This window comes from Lycorma delicatula, chromosome 11 (assembly GCF_047948215.1).
Source record: "Lycorma delicatula isolate Av1 chromosome 11, ASM4794821v1, whole genome shotgun sequence".
Taxonomy (NCBI): domain Eukaryota; kingdom Metazoa; phylum Arthropoda; class Insecta; order Hemiptera; family Fulgoridae; genus Lycorma; species Lycorma delicatula.
Genome location: NC_134465.1, coordinates 81,190,671 through 81,209,022, shown reverse-complemented (window position 1 = coordinate 81,209,022; position 18,352 = coordinate 81,190,671). Strand labels below are relative to the sequence as shown.

Genomic DNA, 18,352 nt, shown 5'->3' with positions numbered 1-18,352 from the left:
TCTGCCACTCTTTTCTTTTTTTTATCTGTTTCTCAAACTGACAGTTTACAATTAAACTCTAATATCTTCATTTTCTAGTATTTTTATTCCCCACTGGAAGTTTGTTAAATTTTTCTCTTTTGTATGATTTTTCAATAGTGTTTTTTACAATACTCACCTATCTTTTCTGTTATCTAACTAGATAATAATTTGTTTTCAATAACACAACAAATACTTCAGTTTGCAAAAATGTGATTATACTTTTATTAAGAAAAATGAATACAAAGGGATTAAGAAATTACACTTCCAATTGTGTTTTTAATTAATTATTAAACATAATTAATTATCTCCCCCCCCGTAACATATTTAATTGTCGATAAATTTTTAAATTACACTTATTAAAGAATTAAAGAAAAAACCCTGAATTTTCTTTATTCAACTTCGTAAATAAGGATGTACTCCAATAATTATTCATTAATGTCTTTGAATTGTCATTTATTTTGTATTGAGTTTTATGTTTAATATCTTCATTATTTTACCAGATGATCCATCCAGGTAAATGTTGGGAGAGTACTTTTATTCACCCATGAAGTAAAACATGTCCATCCATTCCTTATATCATATATTATGCATCTATCAGAATGAAAAATTTATTTACTTAATTTATGTACTTGCCACAGTTGACCCAATTTCAGCAATCATTGCACTCATATAGATTTTTATTGTAAAATCTTGATATTTTAGTTGTTTTTTCAGTTTTATTTGTGACTAGTAATCAACATGACAAGTTACAAACGTGGTCTCTTTTATATGTTACTGTTTCTTTAAGCATAATTGCGTTATGCTTAAAGACACAATTCACCTGTTAGAAACATAACACAACAGTTAGAAATTATTGTTTGTTTGTTTGTTTTTTTTACAGAATCTTATTAATAATTTGTCTCACAATTCATGATCATCTACAGGATCATAATTTACTGGATGTGTGATACTTGCCTACTATAAAGAAGAGCTAAGATCACAGAAATAATTAAGAATAAAAGTAAGTTAAGAAACAAAGGATTTAGAATTTCCAATTCTTAATATTATAATAATTTATAATATCATGTCTCAGTTCATAATATTACATGAGAAATTATAAGAGCTGTTAATAATGGGGGAGTCTACTCTGAGAGAGGATAAATCCCCAACTGAAGAACTAATAAAATAATTTTGTTAAAGTTTGGTTTCTCTTTAGATGTACCTCACGCGTGGTGAAGACCAGAAGAGTAATTGCGACTGATATTTATGTGATTTGAGGGAAAGGCTTTGCCCATTAATCCTATCCAGGGACTTTATTTTACTATTGTAAAATAAATTAATCAAAGTATTCTTTGATTAAATAAAGAGCTCTACCAGGTACTGATGAGCTCATCCAAATAAACCCATGTTTCCCATTCCTTCTGTACATACACTCCAAAAAATACTGAGCTTATATCACTAAATGAATATGGATATAGGTAACAGTTGAACTTAACTGAATTACATTACACTCTGTGCATCTTGAAAGCTTTCACATTATCATTATCTATCTGTAGGAAAACTGGTATTAATAGAGACTGGAGTTTACTAATTAGAAGGATATGTAGTTAAGAAAGGGAGGTTACTTAACATAACCTCTTCTTATGTTAAATAACCTCTTTCAATAGCCAAACTTTAGCTTATTTTTAAGTTTAATAATATTAATTTTAAGTTTTTAATATTAATTTGGTCAGTCGATTAAGTGGTTAATACCATTTATTTAAATACTTAACATTTTAAAAGTTATTTTAAGTATTATTATTTTAACTAATGAAAAGTAACTATTTTTTTTTTGGCATGACTAATCCTTGGGATACAGTATCGCCATTTTTTAAACAAGTTGAAAAAAAAATTAAATAACTTCAGTTTGGTAAGGGTTGTCATAAAATGAAGTAAGGGTGCTTGAGAGGTGTGTTAGTCATTCTGAAAAAAATAGGTTATTTGAGAAAGGGGATTCGCTATTTTTTTGTCTCTCTATTGGGCAGTTATTTAACAGGTACTGTAGATCAATTTTGAAACTACATGTGAAAAAAATTAAATTTATAACATTTTGGTTACAGGTGTTAAACACAATTTGTTTTTTTTTTTTTATATATAAAAAGAATGTTATTTCAATGCTCTTTAAAATGATTATAACAATGTTACTCATTCCATTTAAAATTTTTGCAGGAGCACAGCTAGAAAATATGAAATAATATTTTGAGTACCATTATATTATAAAAAAGGAGTAGTTATGAGAAAGCAAAACCGATGGAAAATCAAGAATTAACATTTTTCATCAACATGACTCGATGTCTAGCAGTGGTTGTGAAAGAACATTTTTCTAGTGCTCTATGTTGTGTGTGTGTACCTTACAACCAGCAGTGTCATCACCAACATTCCGTTAGGACGCCCAGTCCAGCCAGCAACAGCATTTTATCTTTAGTTTGACTTTCCAGTTAAACCGGATAAGTTTTAGCATAGTTTACATTTATTCTATTTTAAAGAAGTTATTACTAGTGTTATAAACTTTTATTAAAAAACTATTCTTTAACATTCAAATAAGTATAAATAGGGTTATAAATTTTTATCTAAATACTACTTTAATTACCTAAATTTATTTTAAATACGGTTCTCTTTTTACCAGTGTTTATCCATTAGTTAAGAATGTAAATGTTATTTTTAGTCTTACGAAAGTAATATTACTTTAGAACTATTTTATAGATTAAGTAGTGATTATTGGTTTGCTTGGAATTTATCCCACCACCACCCCATTCAGTTGCCCTAAAGCATAAGATTGAATATTTGTGCCATAAACGACTACTGAGCTTCGAAACAGTTTAGCGACCAGTGTCCTAACTAGCTCCTGGAGCTAACCAAAAAGCACGAGCGAAATAAGGGTGATACAGTACAACACTCGCTTTCGTGTCCCACCACCCACTTGTCATACATCACAAAATGGGCAGGCACACCCCGTCACCTAGTAAAACATATGATATCAATAATTAAATTTATCTCATCGAAGACAGCAATTCGCTGCTAGGCTGCTGAGTGACAGCAAGTATCTGTCCACCACTAAACCGCTTGGAGCCTTAACCTAGCTGGTATGCATCCATATCGCTTGGTTACCTTTCTACAGCAGTGCAGTAGGAGTCTTTTCCCTTAGGTAAACTACTGATGTCAGTTGAACAAAGCAACCGCATAAAATAACTCCCACACAGTCCGACAATGCGGCTTGTGAGTGGCCAACTTTCCCCTTGACTTCTAAGCTCTGGCCCCCAAGAGCTGGGCAGTCGAACATCATGTATTCGTTCGACAGGACCTTCCCGCAGACGCACAGGTCATCAGCTACCAAGCGGAATCTAAACAAATATTGGTTTAAATTTACATGGTTGGAGTTCCCGTTGCCCTTAAAAACAAAGAAGAAGTATACAGTCCCCCAGATTCTGCATAAATCTATACAAGGACCTTCCCTTAGTCGTGGCATGCCATTCTTGCTGCCATGCTTTCATCGCGAGGCTGTAGCCTCCTCCACAGGTGGGAGATGGGCAACTATTTGAAATTTAGAACCGGTGCATTGAGATCAATTTGCTCCGGTACTGGCCCGGCTCGAAACCGCATCCCAAATACCATGGCCTCCCTGCCTCTTCGCAATTTCCAAATGGCCTCCCGAACTTTCAGCACTAAATCGATTGGGAGAGCCTTTCCCAATACAGTGGTAGCCTCGTAGGAGGTCCTTTTAAAAACACCAGTGCTACAATTAAGGCTCTGCGCTGGGTTCTCCTTAAATTTTGAATAAGTGCTCGATTTCTTTCCAACTTACGCGCCCTAACAAACGCCGCGTAAGAGGTCATAGGTCCGAAGACACCTCGATACACCATTTACAAATGACGGCCCGACAGCTCGTAATCCTTTCGAACAATCCTCCTAAGCTTGTGCATCACAGAGACGGCATTCGCCGCTACTTTCCTAATTTGGTTGCTAAACAGCAATATCTCATCAAACAAAACACGTAGGTACTTATGAACTCGGCTGATTACACAGCCTTTATACTTAATACGGGCGTTACGATTGTATGATAATTTGTCTGCATCCTTGAGAATCATAAACTTCGTATTGGGCACAGAAATTTAAATTTTGAATGTCTATCCAGCTCTCTGCGGTTAACAAAACCGCTTGCGCTCGGTCTTCTAGCTGCGATCGTGAGTTGCCACGAACTAACAGGTGAGAGTCATCGGCGAAAGCCTGGGACGTGACCCCTTTTGCGAATCTTAGTCCCAAAAATCTATGGAATACCAGGTTCCACAGCAAGAGACCGAGAACGGAGCCCTGCGGGCTTCCCCTGGTGACTTTTCCACAACTAGGTGCGCATCCTTAAACAGAGTCGTGCGATTGGACAAGTAGTCACGTACGTCTTCACGGCTGTGGAAACATTGCGCCGTTCCAACTCGAAGAAGAAACATTGCGCCGTTCCAACTCGAAGAAGACAAAACTCCAACACAAGGAAGGAATGTCAATAAAAATTGCCAAAATATTTTTACAGATGGCGCTTTCCACCTTGGAAAGACCATTTAAGATACAATCCTTGGTGCCAACCCCTTTCAAGAACCCATACTGGCCTAAATTTAGAAGCGAGTTCATATCGATGTTTTTCCAGAGCCGTTCCACAACCAGCCATTCTAGCAACTTGCCAATTACCGGCAAGATACTGATGGGTCGATAACTGTTGACATCACTCGGAGCCTTTCCTGATTTTAAGAGCACCCTCACCAAAGCCACCTTCCAACAAGTCGGAAAGCAACCCCAGCTTAGGCACCCCAGCTTAGGCACCCGAGAACAGGCTGCTAGGCAGCTCTCTTGAGGCAGGCAGCAGATGATAGAAATTATCTGGGTCAAGTTGGTCAATCCCTGGTGTCCCCCGATGTTTAATATAGTGTAAAAATGTTAATCGATACTATTTTTTCTGAATTGAATAACAAATTCATGAAATACTATTTTTTTGTTTGTTAAACAGCAGGTAATAGTTTATTAGTGATGTTGAGATGCACTGTTAGCCTTGACCAAAAAATTGTAAATAAATATTTTTCTTATTTAAAAATTTATGAATATGTTGATGATGGAACGGAGCAGAACGCAAGGATAGCGGGAGCTGTTTTCTCCCTACTAATTGCAGAACTTGGATAAATGTCCCTTGCTGCTATGTCTTTCCATTTTATCTGGTGGGTTATTATTTGTTTAGTTGCCGTTATGTATTTTATTTGTAGACGGATTAGGTATTTGCGTTCCGATCCTTTATACCAATGAGAAATAATTGACAGGCTGATACGGGGAGACTAAACGTGTATGTGTTTGTATCCTAGCAATATTCCCCTTCGGGAATTTGTCTTCCGCGGGAGCCTTAGTGTTTAGAGGAAGCTTCCAGACACACGTGTGTCCGGGAATGGTATGGGAGGATCGCGTGGCCACTGTCATTGTGCTGGTTCACCTGAAACAGATATAAAAAGAATGTATATTCTATATATCAAGAAATATATATAAGATCACGTTAAGGACAAGACAAACCCGTCATGTTTCACCAGTCTTTAACAATTATGTATGTAAATTTAATTTTTAGGCTTACAACAAAGTAATTCTATTACTTTACAACTATTTAATAGATTAAGTAGTGATTAGTATTAATTATATAATTTAAACTTAAATTTTATTTAGTCATTCACTAATAAACTTTTGCAGGTTTAACCACCGCCTTTTATTAGTAATTTACCTTTTATTAGTAATCGTCAATTAATTTTTTTATCATTATTAAGTTAATTTATTCCTTTTGTGAATATAAACTTGAGCTAGTGTTAAAATAAAGACTTCATTTTTTAAAATTTAGGCTAATAGCGACTAATTGCCCAATCAGCCAGCTCCTTCACACTCCCGTAAATTTCCTGTAGAGGAGAGTTTTAAATCTTGGGAGCCCAGAAGAGTGCCAAGCGCGAGGCGTTAGTAATCATGGACATGGAGCCAACCACAACCGAGGTCGGCTTCCTCACAACTTCCGGTCGAAAAGCGGGGAAAAAATCCAGCTCATAATGATGAACTGCCCTAGGGAGTGGCCCACGTTGGCGAGAGCCATATCCGCCTTAGTCCGCGGGCGCCTGGCCGCAAAGAGCACTGGACTCTCAGTAAGTCTGCAGTTAGGCAGCGAAGACGATTTCTGGCAAGTTCAGAACGTTCTGCACTTGAAGGTTATCGCCTTCCACACTTACCAGCTCACTAAGGGGTGGGAACTTAAATCCTTGTGGCACTTAAAAGAACGCCAGCCACCAGGGGTATCTATAACCTGGACTACAAGTTTACTGTCGCAAAGAGCACTGGACTCTCAGTAAGTCTGCAGTTAGGCAGCGAAGACGATTTCTGGCAAGTTCAGAACGTTCTGCACTTGAAGGTTATCGCCTTCCACACATACCAGCTCACTAAGGGGTGGGAACTTAAATCCTTGTGGCACTTAAAAGAACGCCAGCCACCAGGGGTATCTATAACCTGGACTACAAGTTTACTGTCGCAAAGAGCACTGGACTCTCAGTAAGTCTGCAGTTAGGCAGCGAAGACGATTTCTGGCAAGTTCAGAACGTTCTGCACTTGAAGGTTATCGCCTTCCACACTTACCAGCTCACTAAGGGGTGGGAACTTAAATCCTTGTGGCACTTAAAAGAACGCCAGCCACCAGGGGTATCTATAACCTGGACTACAAGTTTACTGTCGCAAAGAGCACTGGACTCTCAGTAAGTCTGCAGTTAGGCAGCGATCTGGCAAGTTCAGAACGTTCTGCACTTGAAGGTTATCGCCTTCCACACTTACCAGCTCACTAAGGGGTGGGAACTTAAATCCTTGTGGCACTTAAAAGAACGCCAGCCACCAGGGGTATCTATAACCTGGACTACAAGTTTACTGTCGCAAAGAGCACTGGACTCTCAGTAAGTCTGCAGTTAGGCAGCGAAGACGATTTCTGGCAAGTTCAGAACGTTCTGCACTTGAAGGTTATCGCCTTCCACACTTACCAGCTCACTAAGGGGTGGGAACTTAAATCCTTGTGGCACTTAAAAGAACGCCAGCCACCAGGGGTATCTATAACCTGGACTACAAGTTTAGTGTCGCAAAGAGCACGTGACTTTCAGCAAGGCTGCAGTTAGGAACCGAAGACGATTTCTGGCAAGTTCAGAACGTTCTGCACTTGAAGGTTATCGCCTTCCACACTTACCAGCTCACTAAGGGGTGGGAACTTAAATCCTTGTGGCACTTAAAAGAACGCCAGCCACCAGGGGTATCTATAACCTGGACTACAAGTTTACTGTCGCAAAGAGCACTGGACTCTCAGTAAGTCTGCAGTTAGGCAGCGATCTGGCAAGTTCAGAACGTTCTGCACTTGAAGGTTATCGCCTTCCACACTTACCAGCTCACTAAGGGGTGGGAACTTAAATCCTTGTGGCACTTAAAAGAACGCCAGCCACCAGGGGTATCTATAACCTGGACTACAAGTTTACTGTCGCAAAGAGCACTGGACTCTCAGTAAGTCTGCAGTTAGGCAGCGAAGACGATTTCTGGCAAGTTCAGAACGTTCTGCACTTGAAGGTTATCGCCTTCCACACTTACCAGCTCACTAAGGGGTGGGAACTTAAATCCTTGTGGCACTTAAAAGAACGCCAGCCACCAGGGGTATCTATAACCTGGACTACAAGTTTAGTGTCGCAAAGAGCACGTGACTTTCAGCAAGGCTGCAGTTAGGAACCGAAGACGATTTCTGGCAAGTTCAGAACGTTCTGCACTTGAAGGTTATCGCCTTCCACACTTACCAGCTCACTAAGGGGTGGGAACTTAAATCCTTGTGGCACTTAAAAGAACGCCAGCCACCAGGGGTATCTATAACCTGGACTACAAGTTTACTGTCGCAAAGAGCACTGGACTCTCAGTAAGTCTGCAGTTAGGCAGCGAAGACGATTTCTGGCAAGTTCAGAACGTTCTGCACTTGAAAGTTATCGCCTTCCACACTTACCAGCTCACTAAGGGGTGGGAACTTAAATCCTTGTGGCACTTAAAAGAACGCCAGCCACCAGGGGTATCTATAACCTGGACTACAAGTTTACTGTCGCAAAGAACACGTGACTCTCAGCAAGGCTGCAGTTAGGAACCGAAGACAATTTCTGGCAAGTTCAGAACGTTCTGCACTTGAAGGTTATCGCCTTCCACACTTACCAGCTCACTAATGGGTGGGAACTTAAATTCTTGTGGCACTTAAAAGAACGCCAGCCACCAGGGGTATCTATAACCTGGACTACAAGTTTACTGTCGCAAAGAGCACTGGACTCTCAGTAAGTCTGCAGTTAGGCAGCGAAGACGATTTCTGGCAAGTTCAGAACGTTCTGCACTTGAAGGTTATCGCCTTCCACACTTACCAGCTCACTAAGGGGTGGGAACTTAAATCCTTTTGGCACTTAAAAGAACGCCAGCCACCAGGGATATATATAACCTGGATCACAAGTTTACTGTAAAATAAGTGGCTTTTAGCTACTGTAAAATAATGTAACTTACTGTAAGAAGCGGCGTCTTGTCGAGCGACTTTCTTTCGAGGATGGCAATAAAGGATGTCCTGCCCGAGATTTTGGCTGTATTACCCCGCCTGTTACAGGCGAAATCTATTAGGAACCTACTCCAGTCTTTGATTCAATTCCTCATGACCTTACTCACCCGATATGGCTAGGCAAACTTTGCGACTGTTGCAGTGGAACGCGCCTTCTGTAGCAGGCAGGACGGCAGAGTCTTCTTCTGGTCGTTGCCGTCTGGCCGATGACCTACAAATTGATGTGATACTGTTAGCAGAATGCCATAAGTGGGATGTTAGATGACTGAGATGCTTGAACGAGAGTAACGACTGCGGTGTCAGCCATAATTCAAAACAACGCAGCAGTGGAGAGGGGCAGGCAGGCTCAGGTCAACTGCAGTTGATCTGAGGCTGAGCAACCGATGCCAGACGGCTGTGAGCGGCCAGCCTTATGGGTGTGCGGCGGGGGGGGGGGGGGGGCTCCTCGGAATTGTCGTTCGTCGATGACCCTCCTGGGGACGTCACTCTGGCTATTCTATTCGGTGACAAGAGCGCCCGTGTGATTGTGCAGGAGCTGTGTACATACATGTGGATTAGGTGTGTCCCCTGCGTGGCTAGAGGCGGAGGTATTTTAGCGGGTGAGAGCCCCACACTTGCCGTCAGAGCGGGCCTGGTGGCGGCTGGCAGAGCTTTTTCCTCCCCTACGGATAAAAAAGCCTTCCATAAAGTTTGGCACGACGGCCTACTAAGTAAATTTGCTCATAGGACGGTTCCTGGCCACCATGTCAAACTAATACGTTCTTACCTTCTGGGAACAGTTTGCAATATGGGTTAGGGCATCCTTATCAACCACCAGGGTGATAATCGCTGGGGTACCCCAGGGGGCAGTCCTTTCGCCGATTTTGTACACTGCTTATACAAACGATATGCCGTTGTGGGAAGGCGTCAACACCGCTTTATACGCCGATGATACGACATATTACTACACATCCCGAAATATGGATTACGCGGTCGAGAGACTCCAACGGCAACTGAATTTCGTGGAGCCGTGGCTTCATATATGGAGAATCAGGGTCAACGAGGAATGGTCCGTCGTCGTGCTATTCACACGCTTCGGCAAGACAGCTGGAAATCTCAGGGGAAAAACATAACCTTAAAACAAAAGTTAAGTTCTGGGAACTCAAGAAAAGTTAACATTCAACTTTTCTTGAAAACATCTGAATCTATAAGCCCATACCATCCTAATTAATATTTTTCAACATTATAAGGTTTTGATTTTTTTTTGCACGCGCGCGCGCGCGTACGGAAGGGTTAAGAGCGATTTTGCCGCGCTTCATAAAAATTAAATTTTATGATAATTTAACCAGGCCACGCAATCCCCCCAAACCATACCCGAACACACGTGTGTCTAGTCCTCCAAACATTAGGGCCCCCACGGAAGGCAAATTCCTGTTAGACCGAAAGGCTCTAGCAAAGGACTTAAGAGGACGGACCGAAGGGAAATATTGCCAGGATAGAAAGCAAATACACGCTTAGTCTCCCTGTATCAGCCCTAATCAATTATTTCTCATTGGTGAAAAGGAACGGAACGCAAATACCAAATCCGTCTATAAATAAAATATATAACCGCCACTAAACAAATAATAACCCGCCAGATAAAATAGAAGATAAAGCAGCATGAGACATTTATCCAAGTTCTGCAGTTAGTAGGGAGAAAACAACTCCCGCAATCCTTGCGTTCCATTCCGTTCCGTCCATCATCAACATATTGATAGATTTTTAAATAAGAAAGATATTTTATTTATTTACAGTGTTTAGGTCAAGGCTAACAATACATCTCAACTTAACATCACTAATAAACTATTACCTGCTGTTTAATAAACAAAAAAAATAATAAAATAGCATCTCATGAATTCGTTATTCAATTCATAAACAATGCTAATGATCAGCATTTTTACAATACATTAAACACGGGGGGGGGGGGCACCAGGGATTGACCAACTTGACCCAGATATTTTCTATCATCTGCTGTCTGTCATAAGAGAGCCGCTTGGCAGACTGTTCTCGGGTGTCTAAGCTGGGATGCTTTCTGACTTATTGGAAGGTGGCTTTGGTGAGGGTGCTCTTAAAATCAGGAAAGGATCCGAGTGATGTCAGCAGTTTTCGACTCGTCAGCCTCTTGCCGGTAATTGTCAAGTTGCTAGAAAGGCTGGTTGTGTAACGGCTCTGGGAAAACATCGATATGAACTCGTTTTCAAAATCGAGGCCAGCATGAGTTCTTGAAAGGGGTTAGCACCGAGGATTGCATCTTAAACGCTCTTACCGGGGTGGAAAGCGCCGACTGTAAATATGTTTTGGCAATTTTTATTGACATAGAGGCAGCATTTCCTTCGTTGTGTTGGAGTTTTGTCTTCTATGAATGGAGCAGCGCAATGTTCCCGTAGCCCTGAAGGTCATAGTATGTGACTATTTGTCTGATCGCACGGCTCTGTTTAAGGATGCGCACCTAGTTGTGGAAAAATCCGTCACCAGGGGAAGCCCGCACAGCTCAGTTCTTGGTCCCTTACTGTGGAACCTGGTACTCGACGGATTTTTGGGACTGACATTTGCAATAGGAGTCACGTCCCAGGCCTTACTGTTTACTGCAAAAGGAGCCACTGTCTTCTGTTAGTTCACGGTAACACACGACCGCAGCTAGAAGACCGAGCGAAGCGTCTTTTTCAACCGCAGAAAGTTGGATGGACGTTCAAAATTTTAACATTTCTGTGCGCTACACGAAATTTTTGATTATCAAGGATGCAGTCAAATTACCATACAGTCGTAACCCCCGTATTAAGTACAAAGGATGAGTAATCATCCCAACTTCGTATGGGGAAGACACCTAAAATGTAATGTTACTGGTCGTCACACCACCCCCCTCCGTTCGAAGCCCTGAGGGGCTTTACCGGAGGTCGTCTTTGACCCTCTAACTATCAGACTGAGCCAGGCCTCGGTCGGGATTCCACGGATGTAAATGCCTCGGCAGACATTTGCTCAGTAAAATATATCTCAAATTTCGCCTTCACGTAGGATTCATTCGGACATCTTCACATGCAACATAACTTGATTCCCTCAAACCGAAATCGCGGAAGCGCGAACCCCTCGCCTAGTCCAGATTTGACAACACTTTCGTGACTGTGAATGCCTCAGAAAACAAACGAGTTAAAGTTAAATCAGTGCTACCCTCATACCAATCAAAATTATGTCTTATGCATAAATTGTCTGAATTTAGAAATTCAGACCTACACCCAAATAAGTCGGCCAATTTAGGGCACCTAACAAGGGGAACACAACCTCATTCCGGTCCGTGCAGGAGCCGGGTACAAACTCCGCTCCGCCTCCCGGTCAAAGCATGGTATTACCAAATCATGATGAGAACCGCCACCGTCGGAGGGAAGCCACACCCCGGTCGCACGAGTTAACATACCCCGGCGGCGCGGCCACCACCAACCCTACCAGCGGGAGCCACAAATCGAATCACAAACAATACCAATATAACCGTGGCACGATGCCAATGCGCCTACTTCCAACAAATCCAATGCCTAAGCCGGAACACTAGCCACCCGGGATCCTACCACGATCGAGTACCTCGATTAAAGTCCATCTGAAGACCTACATACCTCTAGGGCGCGAAGAAAACCAGCCACTACAGACCACTCCTCGCGAATCATCCAGTTAATATGGAGTTCCAGAAAGGAATGTATTCTCTCAAGTTCCGTAACAGCTCATGAACATTCGACTTCGTATCGGAGACAGTCGTAGAGGACGTCGTCCACTGTATCATCAGTCCCACAATCCGGGCATTGACTCGAAGCCACCAAACAAAACATAGTCAAACTCGCCCAAAAGGCACCATGCCCGGAGAGAAACTATGTGTGATATACCGATTGGGGGAGACCCATTCAATCGCACCTAAATCAGACACTATAGGAAATATACCATGCGAGTAGCGACCTGTGGGGAATTCGTCCCACCTGACCTGCCAAGATGCAAGGCCTCGGTGTTCAATCTCCTGCTTTCATTCTGACGTCAGTAGGTTATTTATATTGGAAATGAAGCGTTCCTTATGCTCATTAGCCAAGTTATCTATTGGTTTGACTCCCGCTGTAACCCAGACTGCCTCCCGCGAGATTGTTCTATAACCACCGCTTATAACAGCCAGCAAGAGGAGCCACTGGTCCCGCAGGTAAATGTGTGCGCAATACCTAAAGGTCATGCGGTGAGCCCAGACAGGCGCAGCATACAGCATAATAGCTTCGCTGACACCTTTGCAAAGGATACGCATGGTACGATAATTCAACCACCAATCGGGATGAATGACTACGAATTCCATAAAAGGCATCAGCGGCTTTCTTGCTACATACTGTAGATATTCCTTGAATCGAAAATTCTCATCAAAGATGAGACCCAGGTATTTTTGGGTCGTAATGTACCAAATGGGGAGACCAGCCATCTGAACCCGGATTCGTTAGGAAGTAGCCAATCGGCTCTTAAGCAACATCATTGTGGTTTTCTCTGGACTGAAAATCATCTTATGTTGGTAACTTCAAAGTAGGAGTGTCTCACAAGCACGAGCAGCTCGGGAACTCGACTTCGTAACACAAATCCCCTTCAATCAGTAGCAGCGCGTCGTCAGCATAAGCGACGGCACGACAACCACATAGCAACCTTAAACGCAACATCGAATCAAATTCTATGAACCAAAGAAATGGACTCAGAACACTGCCTTCAGGACATTCTTTAGTTAAGGTCTTACGAACCTCTGAGCCGCCATCACGCAGGGAGACTGTCCGATGTCTGAAATAACTTTAGAGCACTTCTAATTCATTTCGTGTTCACTTATGCTTCTGCATTTGAAACAGGGCAGAGGGCCATCATAAGTTGTTAATGCTTCGTATATGTTCAGAAAAATCCCTAATACATATTTACATGGACTAGAGGAAGCTATATCCATCACCTTTAGTATGGCATCTTCAGTGCTCTTGCCCGGTATATTAGTTGTCCATTAGCAAATCATCAGTGGCCAATCTAACATTAATACGCAAATATAGGGCCTTCTCAAAAGTCACAAGCGGTGAGTCAATGTGGCGAGAGCCGCATTGTTGGACCGTGTGGGAGTTCTTTGATGCGGTATCTTTGTTCAACTGACATCAGTAGTTTACGTAAGGGAAAAGACTCCTACCCCACTACTGAAGGAAGCTAACCGAGAGACATGGCTGGCTATTGGCCAGATTAAGGCTCCAAGCGCTTTAATGGTGGACAGGTACTTACTGGCATTCAGCAGCCAAGGCGTGGCAGCGAATTGATGTCGTTACAAGATAAATTTAATTATTGATAGTCATATATGTTTTAGTAGTTGATGGGGTGCGCCTACCCATTTTTGTGATATATGACAAGTGGGCGGTGAGACACACGAGTATTGTATGGTACCATACTTTTAGGTTAGCTCTAGGAGCTAGTTAGGACACTGGTCGCTAAACTGTTAAAAGGCTCAGTAAATGTTTATGGTACAGACATTCGATTTTATGCTTTAGTGTGACCGAATGAGGTGGTGGTGGGTGTAATGCCAAGCAAACGAAATATATTAAACATGTTGCTTAATAATAATAATAGTAATTGTAGTCATAATAAAGGTAAGAAAATAAGGAAAAGAAAGAAATTTGCTCAGTGTAATTTCAACAACCTAATTACATTATCATGTATAACATTGTTCTTAAACTCAAAGTATAAATATCTGAAATCTATATAATTCTGGTAATTTGGGTCATTTTAAATGATAAATGTATTGTTTAAAGTTCAATTTATCAAGTAATCTGTGTCAAGTCTTGATTTCAATGTATCTAGTGTACTTCAATATATCACATAAAAAAATAATGTTTAATGTTATCAGAAAAAATTAAATTGCTTATTTTTTTTGTTGTAGGATCACATAAGAACAGGATTAAAATGTAGGAAAAAACATACTTTACCACAAGCAAAAGAATTATAAACATCAGGATAGATTTAAAGTTCAAGCCTACAAGATTAGTGTGGAATTTACAAGACCTCTTCAACAGAAGATGAAAAATACATTAAAAAACGAAGGATTAAAAAAATTATATATAAAATTAAATAACAAGGGACTGGAAATTGTAGCATTAAAAGAACAAAAAGGGAAAGTAATTAGAGAATATGGTCAAACTCAAAAATAAAAAGAGAGCTAGGTTAACAAAATGTTATGCAACAAATAAACTAGCAACCCAAAACTCCTTATTTAAAGATCATAAAAGAATATGATATAAAAAATATGACAGAAGATGATAGGAAAATATAGAAAAAGAAAGATTATTTTTGATTTTTATGAGTATCCAGTAGTTGTAATAAAGTAAAGAAAGTTAAGAAGTAAAAAATCTAAAAAACAGAAAGAAGTAAGGGAATGGTGTACCTTGTCTCCTCTGTATTTTTAAATTAGTTGTGGAAGAAGCAATTAAAAAAAAAACCTAAAGAAAAATTGAGGGCATAAAAACTGTAAAATGTTTAAGATACACAGATGACATTATCTTAGCTGAAACTGGGAATCGATTAGATGAAATGACGAATTATGGACAGATTGCAGGACAGCAATTCAATTTTGAAATTAAACAGATTAAAAATGGTAACAAAATTGAGGATTATACAATGAGGCAAGGGTACCCAGCATACCAGTTAAAAAATTTTGTTATTTAGGTAATAAATTTACAAATGATAGATTGCTGAAGAAAGAACCTAAAACGTGGATTCAAGTATTAAAAAGACTTAAAATTATTTATACAGAGTGTAGAATAATATGACAGTCAATGAAGTATGATTATCAAAGCCATTAAAACAAAAGGTAGAGGTTTTGAGATTTGAGGTTACAAAAGAATGTTAAAAATTTAGTCTGTAGTATATGAACTGGAAAGGTTTTGAGGTAAATTGTTGAAGAGAGAGGTTTACGGAAAAATTTTGTAAAAAGTACTTAACTGATGGGACACGTATTAAGATATTCAAAATCAGATAAGTAGAAGCAAGGATTTTTAATTTATGAAAAACATAATTTCATGTTGTAGGAAGAAGAAAAAGAAGTGTTTGGGCTAATAGATAGACACAGAACAGAAACTAATGGAGAACTGCAGTAACCGATCTAAGGATTGGGAAGATTTCATTATCTGTAACATTTTTTTATGGAATAAGTTAGATAATATGACATCATTAATACCCATATGTGGATGTAGTAGAAGATGAAGAAAGATGGGCTCTAATTCAGATAAAAGTCTACTTTGTTCTCTATTACATTTCTACTTTTACATAAAACTGCCATATGAACTAATAAAAAAATTTTAAAATACATTGAAGGAGAAAAAATAAAAAAGTTAAGCATCATCGGTAATATTGTTCTTTTGTCAAAGACCAAAAGGGATTCAAAAGAAGTAGTAAAGGGCATGGATTAACTGCTTGGATGGAAATTCTGAAAATAAAAAGAAAAAACCGAGTAGTATAATAAAGAATTAAATATTCATGAGTGGAACACAACATATCACAAATTTTTGTTGTTTAAGTCATAAATTTATAATGGATAGACAAAATAAGGTAGATGACTGTACAGATGAGGAGAGTTTTCATGCAGAAAAATAAATCTTGTTATATCAACTGTGGATCTAATAATTTTTGAAAGTATTTATGGTGATAGTAACGATTAATGACAGCAATACAACAATAATAAAAAAAGCGTAGAAAAGAATAAAGGCTTTAGAAACATGGTACTGCAGAGAAATAGATCCTGGAAATTTGTGTCAGCCTCTTTTAGAAAAACTAATTAGGTTGGTGGGTCATATAGTAAGACATTATCTAGTTTTAGTTAATTTGATAATGTAGAGAAGTGTATAAAGTAAAAACTGCAGATGAAGGTAAAGAATTATATAAAACAGAAATCTGAGGACGTAGGATATAGTAAATAAATCAAGATAAAAAGATTCGCACAGAACAGAAAGGAATTGAGAATTGCATTAAACCAGCCAAGAAATGGACAAATACTCATACATCGTACTGCTGCAATAATACTTTATGTAAGTATAGACAATCATACAGAATTATAAGTATTTATTCTTAAAATAAGTTGTAAAAGTATGTATTTCATGGCAATGATTAACTATGCGTTTCCATGAGAGAGGTTATTAGATTGATGTCTTGCTGAAATAGTTGCGTTTTAATATTGCTCATTCTCAGTCTTGTCTCTTGATTATTATTTGATGTAGATTTCTATATCTTCATGATTAATCCAGGTAATAACACAGCTAATATGGACTTCCTTTACTCAAATGTGGAAGAATAAATTATTGTCATTGCCTCAAAGATTTGCCGCTTCTGCTTACTTTGCTAACCATCTATTTTTTTACCTATTGCAATGTTTTTGTCATTTGTTTATATTTCCATGTGAAAGTGACATACTTAGTGTATTTACTAAATATCAAGGTACAGTCATTGTTTTACTTAATTTCTGTAAAATCTTGTTGAAGTTTGTTCAAAGACATTACATTTATCATCCTATAGATTACTTAAAATTTTCCTATCTCTTTTTCAGATCAAAAATATCCTTCTGGATGGCATCGCAAGTAATGAAGTGAGTTGCCTGTTACAACACAAATTGATTTGCTATTCTTTCTTACCTTAGCTGAAGATTTTTTACCTTAAAAGCCATTCATCTATGTTTTATTCTAATTTGCAGACAAGTTCAGATTGAAAACATTATTCTTTTCTTTTTTAGTGTGAAAACAATTCATTAATTATTTTCATTCTTCTGAAGTGTAACGTAGATGATTTCACAAAATTCTAATTATCGCTCAATCTAGTAATTAAACCTGAATATTCTTTTGACCTTCAGAAAACACCATTCAATGGCTAGCCGACATCAAAGCTTTCAAAGCTTACTGAAAAAAAATTTTCATAAAGATATGTCAGTCATTCTTATACTTTGAGAATTGAAATTTATATATTAGACATATCAACTGTTATTGTTTGTATTTGTGGTAAGCTGTTCCTTTTATCTCATATGTCAGGTTTTTATAGACTTCAGTATAACATGTTAATAAGGGCAAACATTGTTTTTTTTAATTTTTAGTCGTGAATAAGATGGAAAACCACCAAATATAACCTGATGGTCAAACAACATTTAAAATGTCTCAGAGAATACCAACGAGAAATTGAAGGGTTTGAAGTAAGGCCAAATTTAAATACCATTAGCCGTATAAAATAAACTGGTTCCAATAGTTCATCAGTGTTAACATTTATTTTAAAAAAATCATCTAATCTGCTTAATACAACTGATTTAAAAATATTACAGAACTATTAATTTGAATTTTTAAATAGTATGAAATTGTATCATGAAATTTTATTTGTCCAATTCATTTGAATTGGACAAAAACATGTCTAAAATCTACTTCTGTAATATGCAACACAGTAATGATTTTCACATTTCATTGTGATGGGAGAAACTGATTAATTTTTTTTTGGGAGAAACCGATAATTTTTTTTTTTATTGGGAAAAGGAGAAATAAACTAAATAAACTATTTTATTACATATTAAGGGGTTTCCAGACCACTTTTAAGATAGGTAACATCATAACAGTGGTGACTTTTATTTAACTTTATAGACTTTTATTTTTATTATTTAAATTCATTTTATCACCTTCTATGATTTATTTCTATGAAAATTAT

At 38.7% G+C, this 18,352-nt stretch overlaps 1 protein-coding gene across 1 annotated transcript in view; it reads right to left on the bottom strand.

The window, feature by feature from the left end:
• Nucleotides 1-358: 358 nt before the first annotated feature.
• The window catches only part of LOC142332019 (neurocalcin homolog), a 104,071-nt gene continuing 86,077 nt past the window's right edge, over nt 359-18,352 (bottom strand). The window contains exon 3 of the mRNA XM_075378084.1: nt 359-841. Coding sequence (XP_075234199.1) covers nt 755-841 — 87 coding nt within the window. The 3' untranslated portion in view covers nt 359-754. The remainder of the gene's footprint in view (nt 842-18,352) is intronic.